The sequence below is a fragment of the Schistocerca gregaria genome, chromosome 1, assembly GCF_023897955.1.
Source record: "Schistocerca gregaria isolate iqSchGreg1 chromosome 1, iqSchGreg1.2, whole genome shotgun sequence".
In the NCBI taxonomy this organism is placed as follows: Eukaryota; Metazoa; Arthropoda; class Insecta; order Orthoptera; family Acrididae; genus Schistocerca; species Schistocerca gregaria.
The window spans coordinates 442,166,840-442,193,557 of record NC_064920.1 but is presented as its reverse complement, the minus strand read 5'-3'; the positions used below and the strand labels follow the sequence as shown (position 1 = coordinate 442,193,557).

General features: G+C 38.7%; 1 protein-coding gene across 1 annotated transcript in view; it reads left to right on the top strand.

Moving 5' to 3' along the window:
- LOC126351630 (nodal modulator 3) overlaps positions 1 to 26,355 on the top strand; it is a 161,093-nt gene extending 134,738 nt beyond the window's left edge. Inside the window, exons 11-16 of the mRNA XM_050002621.1 lie at positions 12,519 to 12,860; positions 13,153 to 13,276; positions 13,359 to 13,552; positions 23,512 to 23,680; positions 23,923 to 24,006; positions 25,228 to 26,355. Of these exons, the coding sequence (XP_049858578.1) occupies positions 12,519 to 12,860; positions 13,153 to 13,276; positions 13,359 to 13,552; positions 23,512 to 23,680; positions 23,923 to 24,006; positions 25,228 to 25,857 (1,543 nt within the window). The 3' untranslated portion in view covers positions 25,858 to 26,355. The remainder of the gene's footprint in view (positions 1 to 12,518; positions 12,861 to 13,152; positions 13,277 to 13,358; positions 13,553 to 23,511; positions 23,681 to 23,922; positions 24,007 to 25,227) is intronic.
- The last annotated feature ends 363 nt before the right edge of the window (positions 26,356 to 26,718 follow it).

Sequence of the window (26,718 nt, the reverse complement as noted above, 5' to 3'; positions counted from 1 at the left end):
TGTAAGACAAGTCATGTCTGCCTCTATAGCTCAGTGGTTATTGTATCTGCCTGATATATGAAGGACCTGTATCCAGTTCTCAGTACTGCCAATGATTGTTCCTTTGTGGGAGGACTGGAACAGAATGCACTCAGCCTTGTGATGCCATTTGAGGATCTACTTGAGTGATAAATAGAGGTTCTGAGGTCAAGAAAGCCAACAACCCTCAGGACAAAGGATACTGAACCCTTCCCTTGGCACCAGGGATCCACACACAAATCACCCAATTCTAATTAAGTACATTATGGCCCAGTGGTTTGTGGGTGCAGAGCTGTTGACCAAAAGCATTCCACCTGTGTTCCATCAGGTTTAGCCAAAGTGAATTTTGTGACCAAGACATCAATATAAGTTCACTATCATGCTCTTCAAGCCAAAGCAGTGGGATTCTGGCTTTGTGACATCCTGCTGAAAGATGCCATTGCCATCAGGGAAAGTGTCGAGCATTAAGGGATGCAGGTGGTCCATTATAATGTTCATGTAGTCCACAGTTGTCAATTACTACCATAGGTTCAGTGGTATCCCATGTGAATGTCCTACACAGCACAGTGCTGCCCTAACCACCACACGTGTGGTATGGTGCCTGATTTGAGCAGCTTTTTGCCTAGGTGACACAACCATCAAAATAGTGTAACAAGACATGTGATTCATCCAAGTGACACATTTCCGTTGATACACAGTCCAAATCTCAATGATACTGTGTCCACTGCTGTCATAATTGATGATGTTAGGTAAACATGGGAAAATGAGTGGTTTATCTGCTGTGGAGCTCCATGTTCATCAGTATGCCCAGAAACATTTGTGCCTGCACCAGCATTGTCCTCTGTCAGAAAATCTGCCACAGATCATAGCCTAGCCTGCTTCACAGAGCCAGCAAGCCTCCAACCTCTACATTCTTTGATGAGATGTGGAAATCTGACACGTTTTCACTTATTCAGTGTTGAACCATTCTTCAACCAGTTTCCACAGATGCTCATGACAGTAGTGTCCAAATAGCTGACCAGCTTCACTTTTCCAAGATGCTTGTTCCCAGGTACCAGACCACAACAATTTGCCCTTCATCAAAGTTGCCTATGTTAGGGGGTTTTCATATTTGCAGTCTCCATGGCTGCTAGAATCATTCCCCTTCTATCTGTGGTCAGCTTTTATACTTCCCTTGCTGCATCACATGTCTGCTGTGCCAGCAGGCAGCATTCAGTTGTGTGTAGGGCAGTGGTCATATTGTTTGGGATTGTCAGCATTAGGCTCCCTTTGCAGCTGTCCAAAAACTGCAAAATTCTTTTCATCAGACTGTGTGGAACTACCGAGATGCCTGCAATGTACACAGCCACCACTGAGCATTGCATTGGCTGTGCTTATACTGTTGGTGTAAACTTTTAATGTTGGATAGCAAGATAATTATTTCCCGCATCTTCTTCTTCTTTATCGTCACCTTGTCCCACGTCATGTAAGGTCAGCGTTGGTCTTCTGAATCCTTCTCCTCCGTAGTACTCCGTCCATTGCCCCTTCCTTCTTCCATCCTTTCTCCCTTAGGTCCCCGGATATCTTATCCTTCCACCTCATCTTCAGTCTTCCTCTCCTTCTTGCTCTTTCAATCTTTATATCTTCAACTCTGTTTCCAATATACTCTTCCCCTTTTCTATGTAAGTGTTCGTACCACCTTTTTCTGCTGTCTTGTGTCTTTTTCCCCATGGGTCCCACTTTCACAGCTCCTCTAACAAATTCATTTCTAATCCTGTCCTTCCTTGTTACCCCACACATCCACCTCAGCATCCTCATTTCCACCACTTCCATCTTCCTTTCCTGGACTACTGTGATTGTCCATGTCTCTGCCCCGTATATCATAGCAGGCCTTACCACCGACTTGTACACTTTCCCTTTCAACCCAATGCTCACTTTCTTGTCACACAACTCTCCACTCATTTTCCTCCACTTGTTCTAACAGTAATTTATTCGGTGTTGTATCTTGTTTTCCAGTCCTCCTTCCCCTCTGTATGTACAACCCCAGGTATTTAAATTTGCAGACAGATTTCAGCTGATCATCCTGAATCTTACAAGACCTCATCTGCACATCCTTAAGTGCTAAATATTCTGATTTTGTCCTGCTAATTTTCATCCCTCTTTCTTCTAGTGCCTTCCTCCAATCCTCCAGCTTTTCCTCAAGTCTGTCAATGCTCTGCTCACAAAGAACCACATCATACTCCACGACGCTACCTTCTTCACATCTTTCATCAGTACATCCATAATCAGGTCAAAGAGATAGGGATTAGGTCAAAGAGGTAGGGACTAAGTGTAGACCCTTGATGTAACCCTACTTTTACTGGAAGCTCCTTTGTCATGCCCACACTACTTCTCACCTGTGTCATTGCTTGTCTGTACATTTCTTCACTAACCTCACATACTTCTCTGGCACGCACTGCTATCTCGTGCTTCTCCATATTTTGTCCCTTGGAACTCTGTCATATACTTTCTCCAAATCAAGGAAAGCCATATGTAGATTGGCTTGTAACTCCCCATGTCTCTCCACTATCCGCTTTAAAGCATGTATTGTATCACTCGTTCCTCTCCCTAGCATGAACCCAAACTGTTCTTCACACACCACAGTCTCCTTGCATAATATTGCTTCTCTAACTCTTTCCCAAATTTCCATTGTGTGCGCCATCAGTTTAATACCTCTATAGTGACTGCAGTCCTGCACATCACCTTTCCCCGTAAATGTTGGAATCCATACACTAGTTCTCCCCTTGTCTGGCATCTCCTCCTGTCGCCAAATCTTCTTCATTAAATTCCAAAAGAGTTCAATTCCCTTTTTACCGAGACACTTCCATAAGTCAACGGGGATCTAGTCTGGGCCAATTGCCTTCCCATTTTTCATCTTTTCAACTGCCCATTTGACTTCATCTCTACTTACATCCATTGTTAATCCTTCATTTGCCCCTACTTCCTCAGTTTTCACTTTTACATTTTCTTCATTCAGGAATTTCTCAAAATAATTCAACCACCTTTGGATTATTTTTCCATGGTCATGCAGAATTATTCCTGTTTCATTTTTCTTTCTTTTTTATTGCTGTTATATCCTTAGAAGCTTTATCTCTTGATTTGCCTATCCGTATCAGTTGTCTCATATCCTGATTTTTCCCTAGTTGTTCGTATGCCCCCCTTACTGACTCAGCTTTACCTTTAGCCACGGCTCGTTTTGCCACCTCCTTTGCACTTTTGTGTGCTTGTCCATCCTCAGCACTTCCGGACATATCCCACTTCCTCCTAGCGTCTTTCTTTTCCTTCACAACCTTCTCAACCTCTTCATTCCACCACAATGCTTCCTTATCTTTTGGCACCCTTCTCCCAGATGTTAACCCAAACACTTCCTTCACGGTCTTCCTTATAACAGCACTATTTATTTTCCATCACTCCTGCACACTCTGTGCCAATTTTACCTTTCCCAGTACTTTTTCACTAAACTCCTCTCTCAAATTTTAACCTTTAATCTCCACCACTTAATTTTCCTTTCATGTTGATTTATGTGGCTCTGTCTTTTACATACTTTCGTCTCACAATCCGCTATGATCAACTTATGTTGTGTTGCTATTCCTTCACCACATATACCTTTGTATTTCGCACCTCCTCACTATTTTTCCTTTTACATAATATGTAATCAATTTGGCTTTTATTTTTGCCACTCCTGTATGTTATTAGTTTTTTCTCTTTTTCTTTGGAAGTAGGTATTCATAAACACTAGATCGAAAGCCACTGCAAACACCACTATCTCTTTTCCTTCCTCATTTCTCTCACCGTACCCCCATTGTCCATGCCACCTCTCTTCCCCACCTTTCCTTCTGCCAACATGACCATTTAGATCCCCTCCGACTATCACTCTTTCATTCTCTGGTATTGCGACCATTACTCCATCCAAATCTCTCCCAAAATTTTTCCTTCTCGTCCTCTGAACATTCCGCTTGGGGTGCATAGGCTGTCAGCACTGTTACCATTTCTCCACCAAACATCACCTTAACATACATGATCCTATCATTTAATCTGCCGACTTCACATACCTCTTCTTGAAGCTCTCTGTGCAAAATAACTCCAACTCCATTTTTTTATTCCGGGCTTGCGCTACTATAAAGTAGCTTATAGCCATCAGCTAAGATCTTTGCCTTACTGCCCTTTCACCTTGTCTCCTGCACACACAAAGCTTTATCTTCCTCCTCTGCATCATGTCTACTATCTCTCTCCCCTTTCCCGTCATCGTTCCCACGTTTAGAGTTCCCACTCTGATCTTGAATACCTTTGGATCCTTCGCAGAGCGCCTCCCCCCGGAGATCCGAATGGGAGGTGATTACTCCGGAACATTTATCTTGAGAAGCATCCATCATTCCTCTTGTTTTGGCAATGTTTTTAGAGCCGGATACCCTTCCTGCCACCAACCCCCTTCCCTTCTTAGAGTGGCGGAGGCTTGCTAGTTTTGGTCCACCCTGGGTATTTTATTTCCTCAGTACCCACCATATCTGGTGAGCGTTCCCCTATCCACCACCCAGGGAAGCGCACAATATGGGACTAGCAACTTCACACGGAATAGCTATTTCCCACATACATTCATCTTATCCAAACTATATTTATCAAATTATGATATCTATCAATATTTATATGAATAGTTATTTCCCGCGTACATTCATATAAATATTTCTAAAGACATAGATTCTGTAACTTATCAAACGAAAGCGTTGGTACATTGATAGAGACAAAAAACACACAAACACACACACAAATTTCAAGCTTTCGCAACCCACGGTTGCTTCTTCAGGAAAGAGGGAAGGAGAGGGAAAGACGAAAGGATGTGGGTTTTAAGGGAGAGGGTAAGGAGTCATTCCAATCCCGTGAGCGGAAAGACTTACCTTGGGGGGGAAAAAGGGACAGATATACACTTGCTCGCGCGCGCTCACGCACACGCACACACACACACACACACACACACACACACACACACACACACACACACATCCATTCGCACATATACAGGCACAAGCAGACATGTCTGCTTGTGCCTCTGTGTGTGTGTGTGTGTGTGTGTGTGTGTGTGTGTGTGTGTGTGTGTGTGTTGTGTTGTTGTTGTTGTTGTTGTTTTGTTGTTGTGGTCTTCAGTCCTGAGACTGGTTTGATGCAGCTCTCCATGCTACTCTATCCTGTGCAAGCTTCATCATCTCCCAGTACCTACTGCAACCTACATCCTTCTGAATCTGCTTAGTGTATTCATCTCTTGGTGTCCCTCTACGATTTTTACCCTCCACACTGTCTTCCAATACTAAACTGGTGATCCCTTGATGCCTCAGAACATGTCCTACCAACCGATCCCTTCTTCTGGTCAAGTTGTGCCACAAACTTCTCTTCTCCCCAATCCTATTCAATACTTCCTCATTAGTTATGTGATCTACCCGTCTAATCTTCAGCATTCTTCTGTAGCACCACATTTCGAAAGTTTCTATTCTCTTCTTGTCTAAACTATTTATCGTCCATGTTTCACTTCCATACATGGCTACACTCCATACAAATACTTTCAGAAATGACTTCCTGACACCTAAATCTATACTCGATGTTAACAAATTTCTCTTCTTCAGAAATCCTTTCCTTGCCATTTTTTATGTCTTCTCTACTTCGACCATCATCAGTTATTTTGCTCCCCAAATAGCAAAACTCATTTACTACTTTAAGTGTCTCATTTCCTAATCTAATTCCCTCAGCATCACCCGACTTAATTCGACTACATTCCAGTATCCTCGTTTTGCTTTTGTTGACATTCCTCTTATATCCTCCTTTCAAGACACAAGAAGAATATAATAATTCCAATCCCAAAGAAAGCCGGTGTTGACAGATGTGAAAATTACCGAACAATCAGTTTAATAAGCCACAGCTGCAAAATACTAACACAAATTCTTTACAGATGAATGGAAAAACTAGTAGAAGCCGACCTCGGGGAAGATCATTTTGGATTCCGTAGAAATACTGGAACACGTGAGGCAATACTGACCTTACGACTTATCTTAGAAGCTAGATTAAGGAAAGGCAAACCTCTTTCCTGAAGAAGCAACCATAGGTTGCGAAAGCTTGAAGTTTTGTGTGTGTGTGTGTGTGTGTGTGTGTGTGTGTGTGTGTGTGTGTGTGTGTGTCTAATGCTTTCGCTTGATAAGTTACAGAAACTTTGTCTTAAGATATATTTTTCCCATGTGGAATGTTTCCCTCTATTATATTCATATAAATATTGATAGATATCACAATTTGATAAACATAGTTTGGGTGAGGTTCTTTTCTTTATCCAAATATCTTGACCATATTATGTTTATATCGTGATAATGATTATACTGCATAAGTGGTTGCCTAATTTAATGCATAAAAGTAATCATGACTTGTACACCAAGCCATATGAGGGCTGAACCTAACCTTTACAATAAAAAGTGAATGTCAGTTAGACATATTAACAGTTATTTGCATGAGCTCTTTGGAGACACTGTTTTAGCTAGCATTTATCCTATTTAATCAGAGAAGTTGCATTTCAAGTATTGCTTCATAAGATATTTCCTCATGACATAACGTCTGAATACCCATCTCTGTGGCTGAGGGGTCAGGATGAATAATATCCATACAGAGGATCCAGTCTTGAACGCCATATTGGGTAAGGACACTGGAAGTAATCAGCCATCACATTGTTTTAGAAATCATCCCAGTATTCATTTAAATGTAATGTAGAAAAACCACCGAACGTCCCATTTTCAACATTATTTTTTCCAACTGAAAGAAATAAGGTTATAACAATGGCTGAAGCTTCCAGTTTCTAATTGATTTTATTTTGTTTTGGTTTTGTCAGGTTGTTTCTATCTGGGAACAAGAAATCATTTTATTTTTTATTGTTATTAATGTTGTTGTTATTCATGCCCAGTTTTATATTTTCACAACAGGTTAAATTTTAAACTCTTAGTATATATTCAGAGAAAGTGAGATAAGTTACATTCTTTATAATTCTGTTGTGTTACTTTCATGTCACTGCACAGTTAAAAAAGCAAATAATGAAATAAAATTGCACTTGACACAATCTTGATTTTGTCCAACAGTATATTTTACATTCATATTTTGGTAAAGTTCACACATCCAGGAAAATTAAGCATATGTGAAGAATGGTGGTGGTAAAATGCAGCAGGATGTATTTGATGGGTTATGTAAGAAAAGCATTGGATTTAGCAGATGAAGCACAATGGTGTTCCTGTTTCAGTAATATATATCACCATCTCGAGCATTGACAGTGCAGTATTTGCTATTTAAACAGGAATAATACAGTAATTAAATCTTCCTGTGATACATGATTACTTGCTGTTGTTATAACTAAGTCTTGATACAATGTAGTCTGATACTGGTTCAAAGTGGGGTCTGAGCTGTGCTGGCATGATACTTATAGTATTCTGCCATTCATAGAAGTACCTCAACATAAGACATGCAGTTTATAGACCCTATTCTGCCTGTCAATTTGATCCTGTTTAATGAATGTAAGTTGATGAAGTCTTTTATTTTATTATGGAAGATGAAGAATAAACATGTACACTTAATGAAAGTAAAAACTGAATACTAACAATGTTTATTTGCAGTGTGAATGTTGTCAGACATAACTGATATAAAAATTAAAAGAAGCTAGTGTACTATGCTTACTTTCATTTCATAATGTCACACAAGGTTATCTATTGGTGTAACTCATAAAGCCAAGTGAAAATTTTGCAGGTCCAAAAATTATGATGAGAATTATTTGTGGTGTGAACTTAAAGAACATCCTGCAGATTCCTGTTTACAGAATTAGGGATAGCAACTACTGTTTCCATGTGTATTTACTCCTTAATGAAATCTATCATTAATATATACAGGGTGTATCAAAAATAATCGTCCAATTTGGCACGTACATATTTCTGAAACTAATAAACATATGCATTGATTTTTTTATTAATGGGATTGTTTTTTGATGAACAGGTAACTCAAAAAGTTTTTTTTTCCCTCTCTCATAGGTGTTCAGTATGCCCTCCTTGAGATGGATGGCATCAATGGGTAATTCAAATTGTTCCCACACTGCAGCAAGCATGTCTTCAGTTACAGCTTCCACAGCTACTGTTATGCAATGTCTCAGTTCATTCACTGTTGTTGGTAATGGAGGCACATAAACAGAGTCTTTTATAAACCCCCACAAGAAATAATTACATACAGTGAGGTCCAGTGATCTTGAAGTCCAGTAATGTAAGGCTGAATCATTTGGTCCATTTGACCAATCCATCTTTCAGTAATCCTTTGATTTAAAAATTCGCCCACTTCCAGATGCCAGTGTGGTCATGCCCCATCTTGTTAGTAAATGAAGTCGTTTAAATCAGTCTCCAACTGTGGGAAAAGAAAGTTCTCAAGCATATGGAGATATGTTCTTCCCGTAAAAATGTTCCCGGCAAAGAAAAATGGACCATATACCTTATCTCAAATAACATAATAGTTATATTTTTAAAAATTGGATGATTCTTTTTGATCTACCCATGTAAAACTCGAGTGTTTGCACTTTACAACAGTCTGTTGTTCACACACATATCTCAAATAGCATAATAGTTGTTTATTTTTTTTACAATCAGATGATTCTTTTTGATACACCTTGTATATCATTTTCACACCTATAACTCAGTACTAGAAATAACAATAATCTTTACAAAGGTTGGAAGTCACTTTGGTCCAGGAAGGTGTTCATTATTCAGACTCGCACATTTTCAGTAACTTGCCAACAGCCAAAAAAAGTTAAACTACTATTAAAGTTCATTTTAAGAGCAGCTTAAAGGATTTATTGGGGACCAGCTATTCCAATTTCAAGGATGAATTTCTTAGTAGAACCAACTGATGTACATATGTTGCTAATCATATCAACCAAACCAATCCTAGTATTGGTACAATATGACTGTAAAAATATCAGTACAGTAATGCAAGCATTGTAAATAAGGCTTGTAAAATGATATTTTATTTGATGATGCATGGCTGCAATAGCCTAAGAATTGTCATGTGCACCTCAGTGTATTGTACATTTACATTTTTTGTGGCAAGTTATTTATTACCTTTCAAATGAAAATATTTGATCATCTCCATAGCCAAATAGTTAGCATAATTGTCTTTGGTGTGAAAGGACCTAGGTTCAGTTCCTGGTGCCTTCTCGGATTTTTCTGAGGTAGAGTCCAGAATGGGGTCCACTCACCCCCAAGTTGTGTTTTCTGAAGGATCTCCACAGTATGGAATGAAAAATACATCTTATCTAATCTACTTTAGCCCTTGTGGCAAGTAACATTGAAACTGGTTGACAAACTTACTAATTGAAATTACACGAATTCGTTGTTACTTCTTGATCACTTCCAGTATTGTTTGTCTCTCCAGTTTGGACTGATGTTTCCTTGCCTTCAGTACCTGTGTATGTTTTGGGGAATGTGAATAATGAATGGGTTCTAAGAATTAGTGTAGGCACATTAATACGTAGTAGAATTAAAAGGAAATCAAGAGAGGTTAAAACAAGTTGTAGCTGAAGATCAACAAATATGACAATTGTGAAAATATGAAATCTTTGTATTATTAATAACAATCTAAGTCAGTTAAATGGAGATCAGATACAAAGATCCCAGCAGCATTCTGAACTTTCTGCAGCAAGATGTTCTTCATACATAGTGTGTCTGCCTATCTATTCATTCAAACTGACAACTTTGTTACTGTCATACTGATAGAACATTTTCCCCTGGTCCTCCTTTCAATATTTCTAAGAAGGTGACTGTAGTTTTTGAAAAAAAGTTATCGGTAAATGAAAAATAGGTATAGAATTGTATTATAAAGCAGTTCTTTTCTTCTTCTTCTTCTTATTATTATTATTATTATTATTATTATTATTATTATTATTATTATTGAATTCATTTTCAATTTCCTGTCATTTTTCAGAAGTCTTTACCATACAGAAAATTATTACTTGAAAACAGAAACAATTCACATTGTAGTGATGCAAAAAGAGACTGCAAGAGTTACAACTAAAATGGATGTTTATTTAATCAGTGACAAGTTTTGGGCTATGCCTATTCTCAAACCAACCAATGTTTGCAAAGTAAAATGTCCACCCAAAATAGCAATAAACAAAGTGGGTACATACTTGTATGGCCCCAAATAATGTAATCCATTGTAGCTGCAAATCTTGTTGTCTCGTTTTGCATCTCATTCTAAAATGAGTTGCTGTCCCAGTATACCTAACATGCAGGAGATAAGTCAGATGGTCAAACATAAAAATAAAAAATAAATTTAAAAAAATCGCTGCTTCTCTTTCATTAATAAGGCATTTCTAGGCATAAACAGCCAGTAGTTGCATGAAGCATTTTTGTTTTTCTTCCTAGCATGGTCTTGGATTTTGCTTTGTGGATCAACTCTGATTTCTTTGGTACAGTGTGTGATCTTCATCCATCCACATTGAGGAGGCATCCATAATTTTTCACTGTGCTCTGTGCTGCTCTCCATACATGCCCCTTATCATATTCTCAGTGTTTGGATTCACATTGACCTACTGTCTGATGATGATGTTTCTCATACTGTCTGTCAGAGTCACTCCTGTTATCTGACACAGCATGTGTATTTCAATGGCTTAGAGGTTTAGTTAAATTTAGCTTGGACATTTGCTATCATGTGGAACAAGTCAGTTTTCATCTACAAATTTTCAGTGAAAAATATGGAATTATCTTTATCAGTTACATAATTGTCTTAAGTTACTTTGTTTTTCTACACAATATTTGGTACTGAACTATTTGTATATTCTTCCCCACTTCATCCCTTCTTTCTTGACCTATCTTATGTGCTGCCTCCCCCCCCCCCCCCCCCTCCCACACACACACAGATATATTCTCCTATGGGGTAGATGAGTTGTCAAACTATTATCATTTCATTTTGTGTTTGAAGTTTTTTTTTACATCACTGGATAGGTTGTAAAAGATCTTTATCACTGAAGACTCACTCCTCTCTGTGGGACACCAATGCTGAGTAATTTCTGTTTGTAGTATTTTATTTATGAATGTTACTGTTGTTTATTATATTTATGAATGTTACTGTTGCTTATTATATTTATGAATGTTACTGTTGTTTCTTAAGTGTTATTGATTGTTGGCAACAGACTTCACAAAGGAGTAAGTGTAGTGAGAGGCTGTTGTCAGTATGGGGCCATTTCATGGTTACAGTCGTGACATTTTTGAGATTTAACATTGAAGTATTGACATGAAAATGAAAAACAGATAGGCCTGAATATAAACAATATACAGTGAAGATTTGGTTATGTGAGCCATGTCGATTTGCCACTAAACAAAGGAACAGGGAGTGTTACAGATATAACAAACCCTTCACTTTTTGTGGGATTTACCCAACTGTTTAAAAGGGCTTTCTACAAGAAGCTCTAGAGTAGATTCTTGCTTCTGTGTAAAAAAGATCCCTCCCCCCCCCCCCCCCCCCCCCTCGTTGTCAGGTTACTAAAGAGAACCATTTCTGCTTCTTCCATGTGAAATGGCAGATCATTTATACAGGGCCGTGGGATGTAAGTGCAGAATTTCTATAGATCACTGAGGACAGGGTACTAAACAACATTGAACCAGTATTTACTCCATTTGCAGGCTGATAATGATAGCTATTATGAATAGTATGTTTTTAAGTTAGCTAGTACCACCAAGTACGCATGGCACGAGCAAGCTATTAAAGTTTATTTTCTGCTGAGCAGCAGATCATGTATTGAAGTGTGGAAGCATGGATGCAAAACAGATAGTCTATACCGACAGTCATAGCTCACTTCATGTCACCATTACCATCATGCATGTGATGCGTTTGTGGGAAACCTGTTAGGCACAGTGAAAAAAAAAAAAAATACTAACACACAAAAGTGGGTACATATTAAGGTACCAGTGATCACAATATCTTTACCTAACATACTGTATGTAACAAGCAAGAGCAGATCCAATATCAGTTCCTGTGGTAGACCTTTGGGAATTATTCCCCATTGTGAAGATGCTGTATTATCGTATGCACTCTGTGGGGTTCTTAATGCCACACTTTGCGTACCATTAGAATTGTGCAGAGATTTATGGGATTGGCCAAAACTCAGTACTACACACAGAAGTGGGTGCTACCAACATCTGATATACTTGAGCTTTAAGTTGGATTGGAATGATTGTAACATAGAGCCTTTGTGACTTCACATAATTGCATCTGTGCTGCATTGACTCTGGCTTGTGTATCATCATTCCTGAAGCAATCTATGTGGATCCAGATACTTTCTACACACACTGCTAGTAGCCAAAACAAACTTTGAGAGTCCAGTGAGAGCTGAATTTTTCTTGGACTTATCTTTTTATTGGCAATGAGCAAAAACTATTGAACAGAATTTAAATAATCACTTCCTTTTATTTATAAATTGTTCTTTTGTTTAGGATTGGACCACTGGAGGCACAACTGCTGAGTAATGGCCAGTATGAGTACAAATTCCAGCTCCATGTTGTAGAAGGGGAGAGACTCAGATTTGTTCCAGCAGCCAGTACACTTTTGTTCACACCTGTAAAAAGCACTTTGTCAGGGCCTTCTGACTGTACTGATAAAGGAGTTGAATTTTATGCTGATAAAGGTCATATCATAGAAGGAAAAGTAGAGCCACCACTGCTCGGTGTTAAAGTATCAGTATTTGTTGAAGGTTCTGAGGAAATCATTGCAAGCACAGACACTTCCACTGATGGAAAATTTAAGTTTGGTCCACTTTCTGATGGATTAAAATACCGGTATGTCAACTTTCGTCTGTATATTTTAATGTAAGTGTATGTTACCGAACTGAATCACAGATGTAGGACTTACCTGTATTTCCCTTTTCATTTATTTTTTGTTTCTTTTCTGATTGAATAATATGAAATTTCAATAGATATTTCAAGACAAGCTTTGTTTTTTAGAACAAACATAGTTAATCAAATAGCTGTAAAAGTGCTCAGGATAATTAATCTACATTATGTGATTGTTAATTATACACAGATCTGTTTATCTTCAGTGTGATATTTCTGCTGTTTACCTCATTTGCAGTGTATCAGCTGAAAAAGAAGGCTATGTGTTGTCTGGTCCTGACGCTAAAACCACTTTCAAAGCCCACAAATTAGCAGAAATTGTGGTAGAAGTAATAGACAAAGCTGATGGGAAACCATTGCAGGTATTGCATCAGAATTATGTTTTAAGCCCTGTGCACCACTTAGTTTCACATTAATAAAAAAAAGTTCCCTCTTCATTTTTAGGGTGTATTATTGTCCCTGTCTGGAGGTGAAAGCTTTCGACGCAACAGCCAGACTGATGCTGATGGTAAAAGGACATTCAGTTCACTCAGTCCAAGTGAATATTATCTCAGACCAATGATGAAGGAGTACAGATTTGAACCATCATCAAAAATGATAACAGTTGTTGAAGGTGCTAGTATCAAAGTCCAGTTGATGTGAGTATATTAATTGAATTTGTTTGATATTTTGTAGTGGTACAGTACATATATTACTGAGACCTTGAATAACCATCTTGGCCAACCTCCTTTACGTTCCCCACCCTTCACCACTGCCAGACCAATAACAACTCATACTCAAAATAACCAGTTACAACAATAGTGTGATCTCAAACTCTCGTCTAAAGCACTCACCCTTCCTGAGTTATCTGTATTATCCAAAGATCTCACTTTCAGCTCTAAACACAGATTTAATCATGCTGCTGTAGTGAAGGACATACTTTCCTTGACACATAATGTCAGGAAGAAACTTCACTTTGCAACCCAATCCCAATACCTCTCCAACACCAAACCTGACATTGAATTCTGCCTTGGACAGTTCCAACCACATTGCAACTTGATCCACCAACACTACTACAAAATCATCTCTTACAAGCCATCCAAGAATTCCTCACATCCAGCGTTGCTTCACAGCCCCTCCTGATGTCCCTACAACATGGCTTAACCTATCCTCTGGAGTACTCATCTCTGGGTCTTAATGCTCATTTGCTGTGTACGGGCTTGGTGACCCCAGGGTTCCTGAGTAGGGGGCAGGTAAGTGCCAGCAGTCCTCTGCTACCATAGGTTCTAGGTGTGCTTCAGCGACCACCATGTGGTGCTGCAGTAGAATGATGTGTGTCACAGGGAATGGAAATCGTGGTTTGACTATGTGGATCGCAAGGATATAAGAAACTCCTCAATCTGAAGGTGTACTGCATGTTGATGAAATGCACGGCAGTTGAGGTGAAACAGTCCTGAGCGGGCAAACTCTTTGGAACCTGCTGCACTTCAGTTGTACAAGCCTTGCTCATGCACACACGACTCTGTCTTGTACTCGCATCCAATTATCCTAATTAATGAATGAATGATGGGGGCTAGCTCTCTTGATAATCGGACTCATTTGTGCTAAAGTAATAGGGCTCAAGGAGTCTTAAAAGGAAATGTGTTTCTGCTGATTGAGAGGAACAAGGGGTCATTTGGAGAAGTGTCTCCATTCTTTGCCATAAAGGCTTGGAAGGACTTCCTGGCACCTTAGAGTCTATTAAATGCTTATGTAATGGTTTCTTGCTGGTTGAAACCATCCAGTTAAAGCAGGTTGAACTTCTTAAGAAATCACCCAAATTGGGTGAATATGATATCTTTGTTGAGATACACAACTCTCTCAACTCAGGCAAGGTTATGGTCGTGTGCTGTAATATCATGAGCTTGGATGTAGCAGAGCTGAAGCAAGAATGGGCATCACAGGGAATGGCAGATCTTGTGCAACAAATGTGAAACAATAATGAAGAAACTGAAAAGATTGCCACCTTCGATGTCAAATTCAATTCTCCAATGCTGCCTGAACACAATATAGCAGGGTTCCTTTGACTTACAGTTACACCTTACATACCAAACCCTGTGCAGCGCTATAAATGCCAGTATTTTGGCCGTACAACAAGGAATCGTGGAAGTGAAGTGACATTTGGAAGTACGGAAAAGCAGCCCATGATTCTGGAACTGTCGACCCATGTCCAGCAGTCTGCATCATTTGCTTTGGGAGCCAACCAGTCTGGAGCCAAGACTGCCCTGTTTTTGCTGAAGAACGCAAAATACAGGAAATAAAAGAGATCAAGCAGATCCCCTATGCTAAAGCCAATAATGAATATAAGGCAATGTCTTTGCCACTTGTATACTTCCATGGTATAGTAATCTGTTCCCCAGATCACACAGGTGCTGTCCGGCAACTGTACTTGACATTACATGCCAAGCCAAACCAAGTAAAGACAGAGGAATCCAGGCAGCTGCAGCAGAAAAGACCAGTGAGCTTCAAGAAGACACACGAAAATGAAGTGCCTCTCAATGCCTCCTTTCTCCATCATCCTTGATCCCTGAAGGGATAGTGTGCAGGGAAATGATCACAATGTTCGGGTCAAAAGCTGTCCCAGGTGTTGTCAGGCATCATTCTGGCATGTCTCACTGATGAGGAGGACATCATGGAGTTTAGAAGCCTCATCACCAGCCCAGTGAACCCTTCCACTGCCAGTCGCTCTACAAGTGATTCACCTCCCCTGTGCAAGGACAAGGGTAAATTAAAACTACACTGATGAAATGGCTTCCACACTACAGTGGAACGTGAATGGGTTCAGGACTCATGTGGAAGAACTCAAATTCCTAGCACAAACATGCTCCTTGTGCTTATGCTTACAAGAAATTCATTTTAAAGATACTGATACAGGGCTATATACTACACCCCAAGGATGATCTGACTGGGGGAAGAGCCAAGGGAGGGGTCAGTGTTTGTGTCAATAACGCGCACCACTTGTCTGCTCTTCCCCCTAGTTACTGACCCACAGGTAGTTTCAGTTGAAATTCTTGTGTGTCAGAGGATCACTTCTCACTTTGTTTACTTCTACGAGATGCAGTAGACTATGACTCTCTCACAGATCTTGTAGAACAATTCCCCCGACCATTTCTCCTATGGGAGGGAGGACTTAAGTGCACATCATGGCTTGTGCGGCTCAACCTGTACTTGCTTTCAGGATTGGTTGTTGGAGAGCCTCTTTACATCTCATGAGCTGTGCATCCTCAACACCGGTACTCCCACTCATTTCTGTGTTGCGACTGGATTGTTCTTGGCCATCTACTTCTCTTTCTGACTCTGTTCAATGGGAAGTCATTGATGACATACATTCCAGTAGTGACCACTTCCCATTCCACATTTAAATACTGGATGGAGTACTACCTGAAAGTCACTAAAATGGATGGTCAGCAGGGCTAAGTGGACACTGTTCAGCCAGCTGGCTGTGTTTGAACACCACAACAGCATCCAGAAATGGTGGACCACTTCACATGAGCGATCCATTATGCCACTGACTTGTTGTCATTGTTGTTGTTGTTGTTGTTGTTGTTGTTGTGGTTTTCAGTCCTGAGACTGGTTTGATGCAGCTCTCCAAGCTACTCTATCCTGTGCAAGCATCTTCATCTCCCAGTACCTACTGCAACCTACATCCTTCAGAATCTGCTTGGTGTATTCGTCTCTTGGTCTCCCTGTACGATTTTTACCCTCCACGCTGCCGTCCAGTACTAAATTGGTGATCCCTTGTTGCCTCAGAACATTTCCTACAAACCGATACCTTCTTCTAGTCAAGTTTTGCCACAAACTTCTCTTCTCCCCAATCCTATTCAATACTTCCTCATTAGTTATGTGATCTACGCAACTTATCTTCAGCATTCTCCTGTAGCACCACATTTTGAAAGCTTCTACTCTCTTCTTGTCTAAACTATTTATCATCCATGTTTCACATGGCTACACTCCATACAAATACTTTCAGAAACGACTTCCTGACACTTAAATCTATACTCAATGCTAATAAATTTCTCTTCTTCAAAAACGCTTTCCTTGCCATTGCCAGTCTATATTTTATATCCTATCTACTTCGACCATCATCAGTTATTTTGCTTCCCAAATAGCAGAACTCCTTTACTACTTTAAGTGTCTCATTATCTAATATAATTCCCCCAGCATCACCCAACTTTATTCGACTACATTCCATTTCCTCATTTTGCTTTTGTTGGTGTTAATCTTATATCCTCCTTTCAAGACACTGCCCATTCCATTCAACTGCTCTTCCAAGTCTTTTGCTGTCTCTGACAGAATTACAATCAAAGTTTTTATTTCTTCTACATGGATTTTAATACCTACTCCGAATTTTTCTTTTGTTTCCTTCACTGCTTGCTCAGTATACAGATTGAATAACATCATGGACAGACTGCAACCTTGTCTCACTCCCTTCCCAACCACTGCTTCCCTTTCATGCCCCTCGACTCTTATAACTGCCATCTGGTACAAATGTTAAATAGCCTTTCGCTCCCTGTATTTTACCCCTGCCACCTTCAGAATTTGATAAAGAGTATTCCAGTCAACATGGTCAAAAGCTTTCTCTAAGTCTACAAATGCTAGAAACATAGGTTTGCCTTTCCTTAATCTAGCTTCTAAGATAAGTCGTAGGGTCAGTATTGCCTCATGTGTTGCAATATTTCTACAGAATCCAAACTGATCTTCCCCGAGGTCAGCTTCTACTAGTTTTTCCATTTGTCTGTAAGGAATTCGCGTTAGTATTTTGCAGCCGTGACTTATTAAACTGATAGTTTGTTAATTTTCACATCTGTCAACACCTGCTTCCTTTGGGATTGGAGTTATTGTAAACGAATCATAGAGCATGAAAAGAACATAAATTATGCAGACACACTGTGTTGAATTTCACTTTTAAACAACTAGGTGATGCTGTGATATTGATGTGGGAAAAGAGACTAAATTTTGTGTCCTCCACAAGGACGGTTTTTCTACATTATGTGGTGATGTGTGAAGATCAGCATGCTGTTCAAGAAACATAAAATAAAATGTGTCTTCCACCCTTCTGTGTGAGTGCAAATGATGGTGGGTTTTGGTAAAGACAGTCTATGGAAACGTCTAAGGAAACCAGGGATATATAAAATCCCATGCAAGTGTGGCAAATCATACATTGGCCAGACAAGTCACACTGTTAATGGTAGGTGGCTGAATATAGATGTCACACCAGATTGGGTCAGCCCGAAAAGTCTGCTGTGGCTGAACACTGTCTTGACACGGGACATAGCCTGAACTGCGGAGAGGCAAAGATCTTTGAATTTGCTTGCATGTGCTGATGCTCTATCATTAAAGGAGTAGTTCAGATACATATAAGTAACAACCTGATTAACAGAGACACAGGATTTCAACTCAGCAAGGCGTGGGAACCAGCATTGGCAGTACCAAGGCATCTTCAACCAAAGACAAATGAATCTGAGTCACGACAGATGGGGAATCAGAGCCCACATACTTAACTAGGTTCGAGCATCCTGCACACGTGCACACTGGGCCATGATTTGTGGCCATGTTTTTCCCACGTCCCAAATGCAAAGACCATGACCCATTTCTCCGGCAGAGGCACTGAATGTCATTGTGCTCTATGATTTGTGTACAGTGATGTTATAGCCCCACCCTCTGGTGCCTGCACCTTTCTAGAAGTCAGCATACTTATTGGCAAGCCATTGCAGCAACACATCAGTAAGGACCTGAAAATGATGAACAGCTGCCCCATTGAAATATTATGCAGCTTCCCCCAACATTATCCAATGCAACACTCATGAACTAATGAAGCTATTTGTATCTGATCATTACACCTTAAATCAATAAATACTTTATTATTTCTCTGATTGCAATGTTAGATCACGAATTTTGTAATCAATCTGTCAGCTTGTGTACTATTCATTAAATTTGTTTGCACTGTGAGTTAGGTGACAGTCTTTACAGCAACTATCATTACTCTGTATCTAACAAGTTTTCTGTAGCTACTATACAGTTCACAGTAAAATGCATGGCAGAGAGTTCTTCAAACCACCTTCAAACTATTTCTTTACTGTTCCTCTCTCAAACAGCGCTTGGGGAAAATGAATACTTAGGTCTCTCTGTATATGCTCTGATTTCTCTTATTACTACTACTACTACTACTACTACTACTACTACTTGCTTTTACAGTCTCATTGGACCACTTTAGTCAGTCATTCCCTGGTCCTCTTCTTCAGTAAGCGCATGTTTCGTTCTTTCGTAACTGCCCAGTATCTTTTCATTCGTTCTGATCTTTCCTGTCTTTTCTCATCTGCAAATACCCTTTTCATTGTGTGTCATTTGTCTACTTTTGGTTTAAATCTTATTTTCTTGTCTTTCAGTTTATTGAGATTTTTTGTCTCATTTTGCAGATCATCCAAGGTTACATCTAGTTCTCCCATACCCTCTGTGATTTCCTTGATCCATCCTACTTGTTGCTTCAGATTACACAGTTTCTGCATAATTTTTCTTGCTAATCTGGTTCCTTGTGTCCTCATTATGTGGCCAAAGAAATAAATCCTCTTTTTACGTATAGTACGTGTGATGGGCTCCAGTTCCCTGTACACTACTTCATTCGGCGCTATCCTCAATTGTCCTTCCTTCTGGTATTTTTTATTTATGCATGTTGTAGCTGTTCTTCTCACTACTTTTAGTATTTTGTCGACCCTGACTCTCTGTGTGACTTTAAAAAGAGTCTCACTTGCATATGTTGCCTCTGGCTGAACCACCATCTTGTAGTGTTTTAATTTTGTTTGAATTGATAGACATTTCTTATTGTATGTAGACCATGTTAGTTTTGAGCTTTTATCGTTTTGGTTCTTTCTTGCCATGCAAGTTTTTCATCCAAGTTGTGCATTATAATCTCTCCAAGATATTTAAATTGCTTCACTATTTTAGTTTTTCTGTTGTCTACTGTTGCTTGGTCTATTACTAGTGGGTCTGTTACCATCATCTCAGTCTTTTAAAAAGATATCTGGAGTCCTACTTTTTGCGCTATATTTTGCAGGCTCATTATTTGATTTCTAGCTTCTTGTACACTATTAGCTAGTAATGCCAAGCGATCTGCAAATCGCAAACAATTTAGGTTTATATCATCTTTCTGGGTTCGAATTGTTATGTTTTTAGCATTATCTTTGTACCATTCTGTCATCAAGTACTCAAGAGCACAGTTGAAGAGCAATGGTGATAGACCACCTCCTTGTCTTTACCCTGTTTTAATCGTAAATAGCTCAATAGTAATCCTCTGAATTTTACTTTGGAATTGGTGTTTGTGAGGGTTAATTTTATCATTTTAATAAATTTGGGATGGAGTCCACAATTTCTTAATAAGTCCAGCATAGAAGATCTGTTGGTGCAATCATAAGCTTTTTTGAAGTCTACAAAGGTTATGACTAGTTGCTTCTGTCTCCTTTCGTAGTCATCCATTATTAATTTTAATGTGATGATCTGTTCTGGGCAGCTTCTACAGGGTTTAAATCCTTCTTAATATTCTCCTAGCTCCTTTTCAAGTTGATCTTTACAGCGACTGTAAAGAGTTCTTGACAATATTTTATATTTGCAATCCAATAAGGAAATGCCTCTGTAGTTATGCGGATTTGATTTTTCTCCTTTTTTGTGTAACGGGTGGATGACAGCTATAGTCCAATGTTCTGGCAGCTCTTCTATGATCCGGATTTTAACTATGCATTGATGTAATGATATCTCCACGGGTTCTGCTGCATATTTCCAGAGTTCTGCAAATGTTTGATCTTCTCCACTTGCTTTGTAGTTCTTGAACTCGCTCAAAGCTTTGTAAACATCCTGAATTGTCGGTGGCTTTATATTTTCTGGTGGGGTTTTTATTGGAGTTTCTGTGTTTATTTCCAGAAGCACAGGAGGATCCTCGCAATTTAGTAGTTCATTAAAGGTTTCTGCTAAAATTTCTGGATTTCTTTTATCAGTACGGACCGTCTTATGATTAGTGTTGGGAAACAATTTCTGTGGAGTTGTCTGCTAAATGTTTTGTAGTAATCTTGTGAGCTTGTTTTCTTACTATTTGTTTGTGTTGTAGAAAGTATATATTTTTTTATATTGATGTTTAACCCTCCTTAATGTTTTTTGAATCATCTTTTTTGTTTTTTGTTTTGTGAGTTCCAAGTTTCTCTTATTTTGTTGAAATTATCATTTCTCTCTATGTATGTTGGCAACAATAAAATATTTTCATATTCAGAAGATAAAGTTTGTGACTGAAATTTCATGAAAAGATCTTGCTTCAATGAAAAACTCCTTTATTTAAATGATGACAACCAATCTTGTGAATCTTAGCCATTGCACTCTCTTCCCTCTTTTGTGATAATACAAAAAGAGCTGCCTTTGTGTGGACTTTATTGATGTTCTCCATCAAGCCTCCCTGGTAAGGATCCCGTACTGCACAGGAGTACTGTAGCAGTGGATGAACAAGCACAGTGTAGGTAATCTCTTTACTAGACCTGTTGCATCTTCTAAGCATTGTACCAGTGAAATGCAGCCTTTGGTTTGTCTTTCCCACAAAATTGTCTTCGTGATCAATTCAATTTAAGTTGTTCATAATTATAATTTGTAGGTATTTTGTTGAATTCTGATATTGTGACTTCTCTATAACAACAGCATCATCACCAATTTGCTGACAGACTCATGGAGATCCTGAAAGTGCCTGTGACATCATTTGTCTGTATTGTGAACTGTAATTGTCCTGTAAAATTTCATCATCATGCCTGAATATGCTTTCACATGGACAGGTTCTCTCCGTCAAGAATGGTATACTGATTTCTGTTTGATAGAAATCTGTGTAACTCACTCAAACAGCTGATGTGCTATTCTGTAAGCTCATATTTTGTTAACTAGGTGACATTATGGAACCATATTTCTTGCCTTCTGAAAGTCAAGGAACACACACCAACAAGGGCACTGATGTGTACTGCCTCACGGTTCTTCAAGATGTACAGAGTGAGCTAAGTTAATGATAGGTGCTTGTACATTATTTGGTAATTCCTACAGTGGAGCATTTTGTTCTTCAAATAGATCATAATCTATGCACCTAAAACATGTCTCATTATTTGGCAACAGTTTGGTGTCAGTTATAAAAACGCTTCTGTCCACAACCCCTCTTGAAAATTTGTATGAAAGGTGCATTTTTACAGTTGCTTGGGGTACATTGGTTACTTGTACAAATTCTAATTAACAGAAGAGGAACAGGTTCTTTTGCATAATCACTGAAGAACCAAACAGGTATTCCACCAGATCCAGTCACTTTTTCACTGTCGAATAATGTTTCTTTATTTTTCATCATTGCAAAGAGAGGATTTTGATACTTGGAATATGCTCTTGAGCGAAACAATTTTGGTTGACAAAATTCAGTGTTTTGTCCATATTTCTGTGTTTGTCAGTTTTGCTGCCAATATGATCACTGGGCAGCTGGATAGGGCATTGATTTGTTGACCGACTATATATAAAACCAAAACTTCTTAGGGTTCTTACACAATTTTTTAGATAAGATAGTGATTTTGAACTCCCTGAATTTACTGGTGAAGTTACAGTTATGTTTTATATGGAAATGGGAAGTTCACATAAATATGCTTGTTTGAGACCAAATGAAATGTTGTATGGAAGATACTTGACTCAAATTCCAGTCCAGCCATCCTGAATTGAGGTTTTTTTCAGTTGTTCAGTTATTCCAAAGTTTCTTCAAGCACAAACTGGGGTGTTTTATTATAAATGGGCTGATGACAATTTCATAATGTCCTTGCCTTAGTGCTTAGCTTCAGTCATCACATCAGGCAAATGCTGGGATGGTTCCTTTGAAAGGGCACAGCCGATTTCCTTCCCAATCCTTCCCTACCTCGAGCTTGCGCTCCGTCTCTAATGACCTCGTTGTCGACGGGACGTTAAACACTAACCACCACCACCACCACCACCACCACATCAGTCATCACATTATATAAGTTGCACTTGGTACTCCTGTGGATGTAATACATTATTTAGAGAAAGGAGATAGATGTCGTATCACCATTGTGGTAGGGCATTTGTTACATAAAATTAGTAGCAATATCTTCTAATAAATTATTGTGGAGGTGCTTTTGACATGGTTTTTCATTTTAGGCATTATCAGTGAGTAATGCCAATAATTCTTCCAATTTTGTATAAGAAACAGCAACAAAATTTTCCTTTTTTAGTGGTTTCACTAGAAGTGAGTGTAAAAGTGAATTTGGTTTTGATTTTACAATCTGGTTCTTCATTGTATGTAGAGGGAGAGGAAGAAATTGCAGGTTACAAAGTTTGTTGTATATTTCCAATATTGTTAAGATACTGCTCTGTGTTATCTAACTCTTCTACTTTACAGTTTTATGTTTCTCATGATAATGCACTGGGGACTGATAAATCAATATTTGTGGATGTACAGACAACTATGTTCACATAGCCGTAGAATTGGCAATGTCATACTTTGAACAATGTACCGTGCGTAATGTTCAACCTTCTTTATCATTTTGTAAGGAAATGAGTATGAATTTAATTCCAGGGGACACCAAGTAGCATTCAGTGCTTATGGCACAGTGACATCACTAAGTGGCGATTCTGAGGAAGGGATTGTTGTAGAAGCGGTTGGAAGAGATTCTTGTTCTCAATATCAAGAAGAAAGCACAAGTGAAGCAAATGGAAAGTTCCGTATAAGAGGCCTACAGCCACAGGTTAGTCCTTTAACTCATAGCACAAAGATAAAATGTGTTCCAATAAAACAAAAAATTGAGATCATATTTTATTAGAATTGACAATATCTTAGTACCCATTCTGTGTCACGCTATTTTAAAACAAAATAAAAAAGTCTCTCTATGTTTCCATCCTCTGTAATGATTGTTGTGAAATTTTTGTCTAGATAGAAATTTTATTTCTTCTTTGTAGTTTAATTACATAACCAAACCACATTTTCCAGTGTGAATATACAGTGCGAGTCAAGCAAGGACCTGGTGTAAATCAGCATATTTATAGAGCGACTCCAGATGGTATCCCTGTGAAGGTAACACATTTGTACTAATTATTCATATAATAATAAGACAATTATTATTTATATGTAGATGTGGCATAATTTAAGTTGGTGCATAAGTGCATAGTGTTTTTGTTTTGCCTCTTGGTGTTCCAGCTGTTATGGGTTTATTTATTTATTGTCCTTTTTTATTTGTAGTCCACTGAAGCTATTTGAGTTTACATATTGACATTTTTTCTTTTGGGGGTAGTGAGTGAAGTTGTGGACACTAGGAAATGGAGTGTCAAGTGGAGAAACGGAACATTCCTGACCTATTCTTCTGTTGGAATTCATCATAAGGGTGACAGTAGTGGAGGTGGGCAGAAACATATGTGCAGTGTATGGAAATAATGCCGTGGAACGCAACGTGAAAGAAAATTGTTTTCTAATTTTAAGGAGGACATTAGTGACTCCACATTCAGGAATACTTTTGGGGTTTGATGAAGATCATTGAAACACACCAATCCACAATGTTCCATGTCACTAAACTCGAGAATTGGCAAATGTGATGAACTGTGATCATTTCACCATCGTGCGATATTTGCATGCAGTGGGGAAGGTTCAAAAATGCTCAAACAGGGTATATACACTGGAGGACAGCTGGGAAATCAGGGAAAAACCCAGGAATTTTTTCATCTGGGAGAAACCCCAGAAACACACAGTATTCTTTTAGAATTCTGGGAATTTTTCAGTGTCAAAGAATTTTACTTTAGCTCACTACTGCAGAATAATACTGCAAAAATAAAATGTAAGTGAGAGAATAACACCAAAATAAAACTCGAGTGGCAAAGAAAATGTACCATTTACAACAAAACACAGTGCACACACAAGCATCTGCAGACAGAAAAATGCGCAAAGGCTTTGGGATGAAGGCTACACAATACTTCATAACAACAAACTGCTTTTGGTGTGCATGTTAACATTTCTAACAGGTCACAGGAAAATGTTGCAAATGGTGGTTTGAGAAGTGTTACTTTCAAAGTAAATTTCCTTTTACGCAAAATAAACTTTGTTAAAATACCAAGTTTCAAGGCTATTTTTTCATATTTATTTTAGCTTTTTCCATAGGTTACAAATAATGCAATAATGTTACAAACTTGTGCACCAATCTACTGCATTTATTTCTCCACATTCTTACTATTTATTTACATAATAATAAGACAATTTTATTTTTGTGTAGTTGTGGCCTAATTTGTATATTTATTTCTCTTTCAGACAACAGAAGGTGATATTAAGGACATAAGATTAATAGTTTTTTATCCATTAACACAAATGGATGTGACAGCGAATGTGCAAGCACCAAATGTCGAGCACCTTCGCACTTTGAGAGCAAAGCTGTGTCGAGAGGATGCCCCTGAATCTCCCGTCCATGTGGTCAAATTAGACTCAACACCAGGACGGTCTACAAAGGGGCATAATGCTGCAATGATAATGTTTCCACCGATACCAGCCGATGGGCGAAACTACTTCCTTCAACTTGAGTCAACACTTTCTCGTGCAACACACACATACACAACTCATGCAGTTCATTTCCGTGCAAATAGTTCCTTTAAACACATTAAATTAACGTTCCAGCCTGAGCCAAAAGTTGTAGAACAGGATATTGGTCATACATCATACATGACCTTGCCTCTAATAATAATAGTAGTTTTAGCATACATAAATAGAGTGAAAGTTGTTCCAGTATTAAGTCGTCTTGTGCAGTCTCTTAATACTCCTGCATCACCACCATCAAGTGGTAGTGGAAGGACTACCATACCTCAAGATCATAATGTGGCTGATGCAGTTATGGTAGAGCCAATTCTAAATGTCAGGAGCAGGAAGATAAAACCAAGAAAGACATAGATCATTGTGTGATGCATAAAATCTGGAGAATATGGTAGAAGTAGTGACTTACAAGGAACTTATTGGCTGGAAGTTCTGTGTTGGTATATTTATAGCGTGGAGATCAAGTATTTATGGCAAGCTGCATTACTGCAGTTATGCTGTTTCTCCATGTAGTGTACATTCCTCTTTGGGTGTATGCAGTCTCAGGTAACTGTTTGTGAAAGAAAAAATAAATATTTATATTAGTTTTTCTTAGTATTACTGGCTGTGAACATTGTTGAAGAGTGTACTTTGTTAAAAAGCTTCAAACAACTTCATTAAAATTAGGAAATGGGCTAACTTAATTATTAATGCTCCAAAATGTATTAAATGTCCCCACCACTGTGTTTTTATGTGAACATTGTACTGATGTGATTATTTTGTAAGTGGATTGAATGGAAATAATAATACACACTTCCTCATAATATGTACAGAGCTGTTAAATATTGCTTCTGAAGTAAATAGACTTTCTCATCACCTGTGATCTTTTTTTGTTTTTTGTCCTACAATATCGCTATTGATGCTGGGCAAAAATACATGCCTTTGGGCCAATAGCTTGGTAAGCAAGGACCCCCTCCCCTCTCCCCCAGTGTCCCTGATGTAGGAGCTGAAGCACATCCCACCATAGGGTGGCTGGGATGACAGCTCGTCTGTAGCTAAGAGAACAACACTGTCAAATACCTAAGGCCTATGGTGGAGGGCAAAATAGTTATTCAAAGAATGGAAATCCTTCCACTATTATTGCACCTCAATACCTAAGTGAAAACAAAGGAGTTCATACTGATCCAAAGGATTTGGCCACATCAGAATACAGTATATCACATCGGCGTTGGTGTGGTG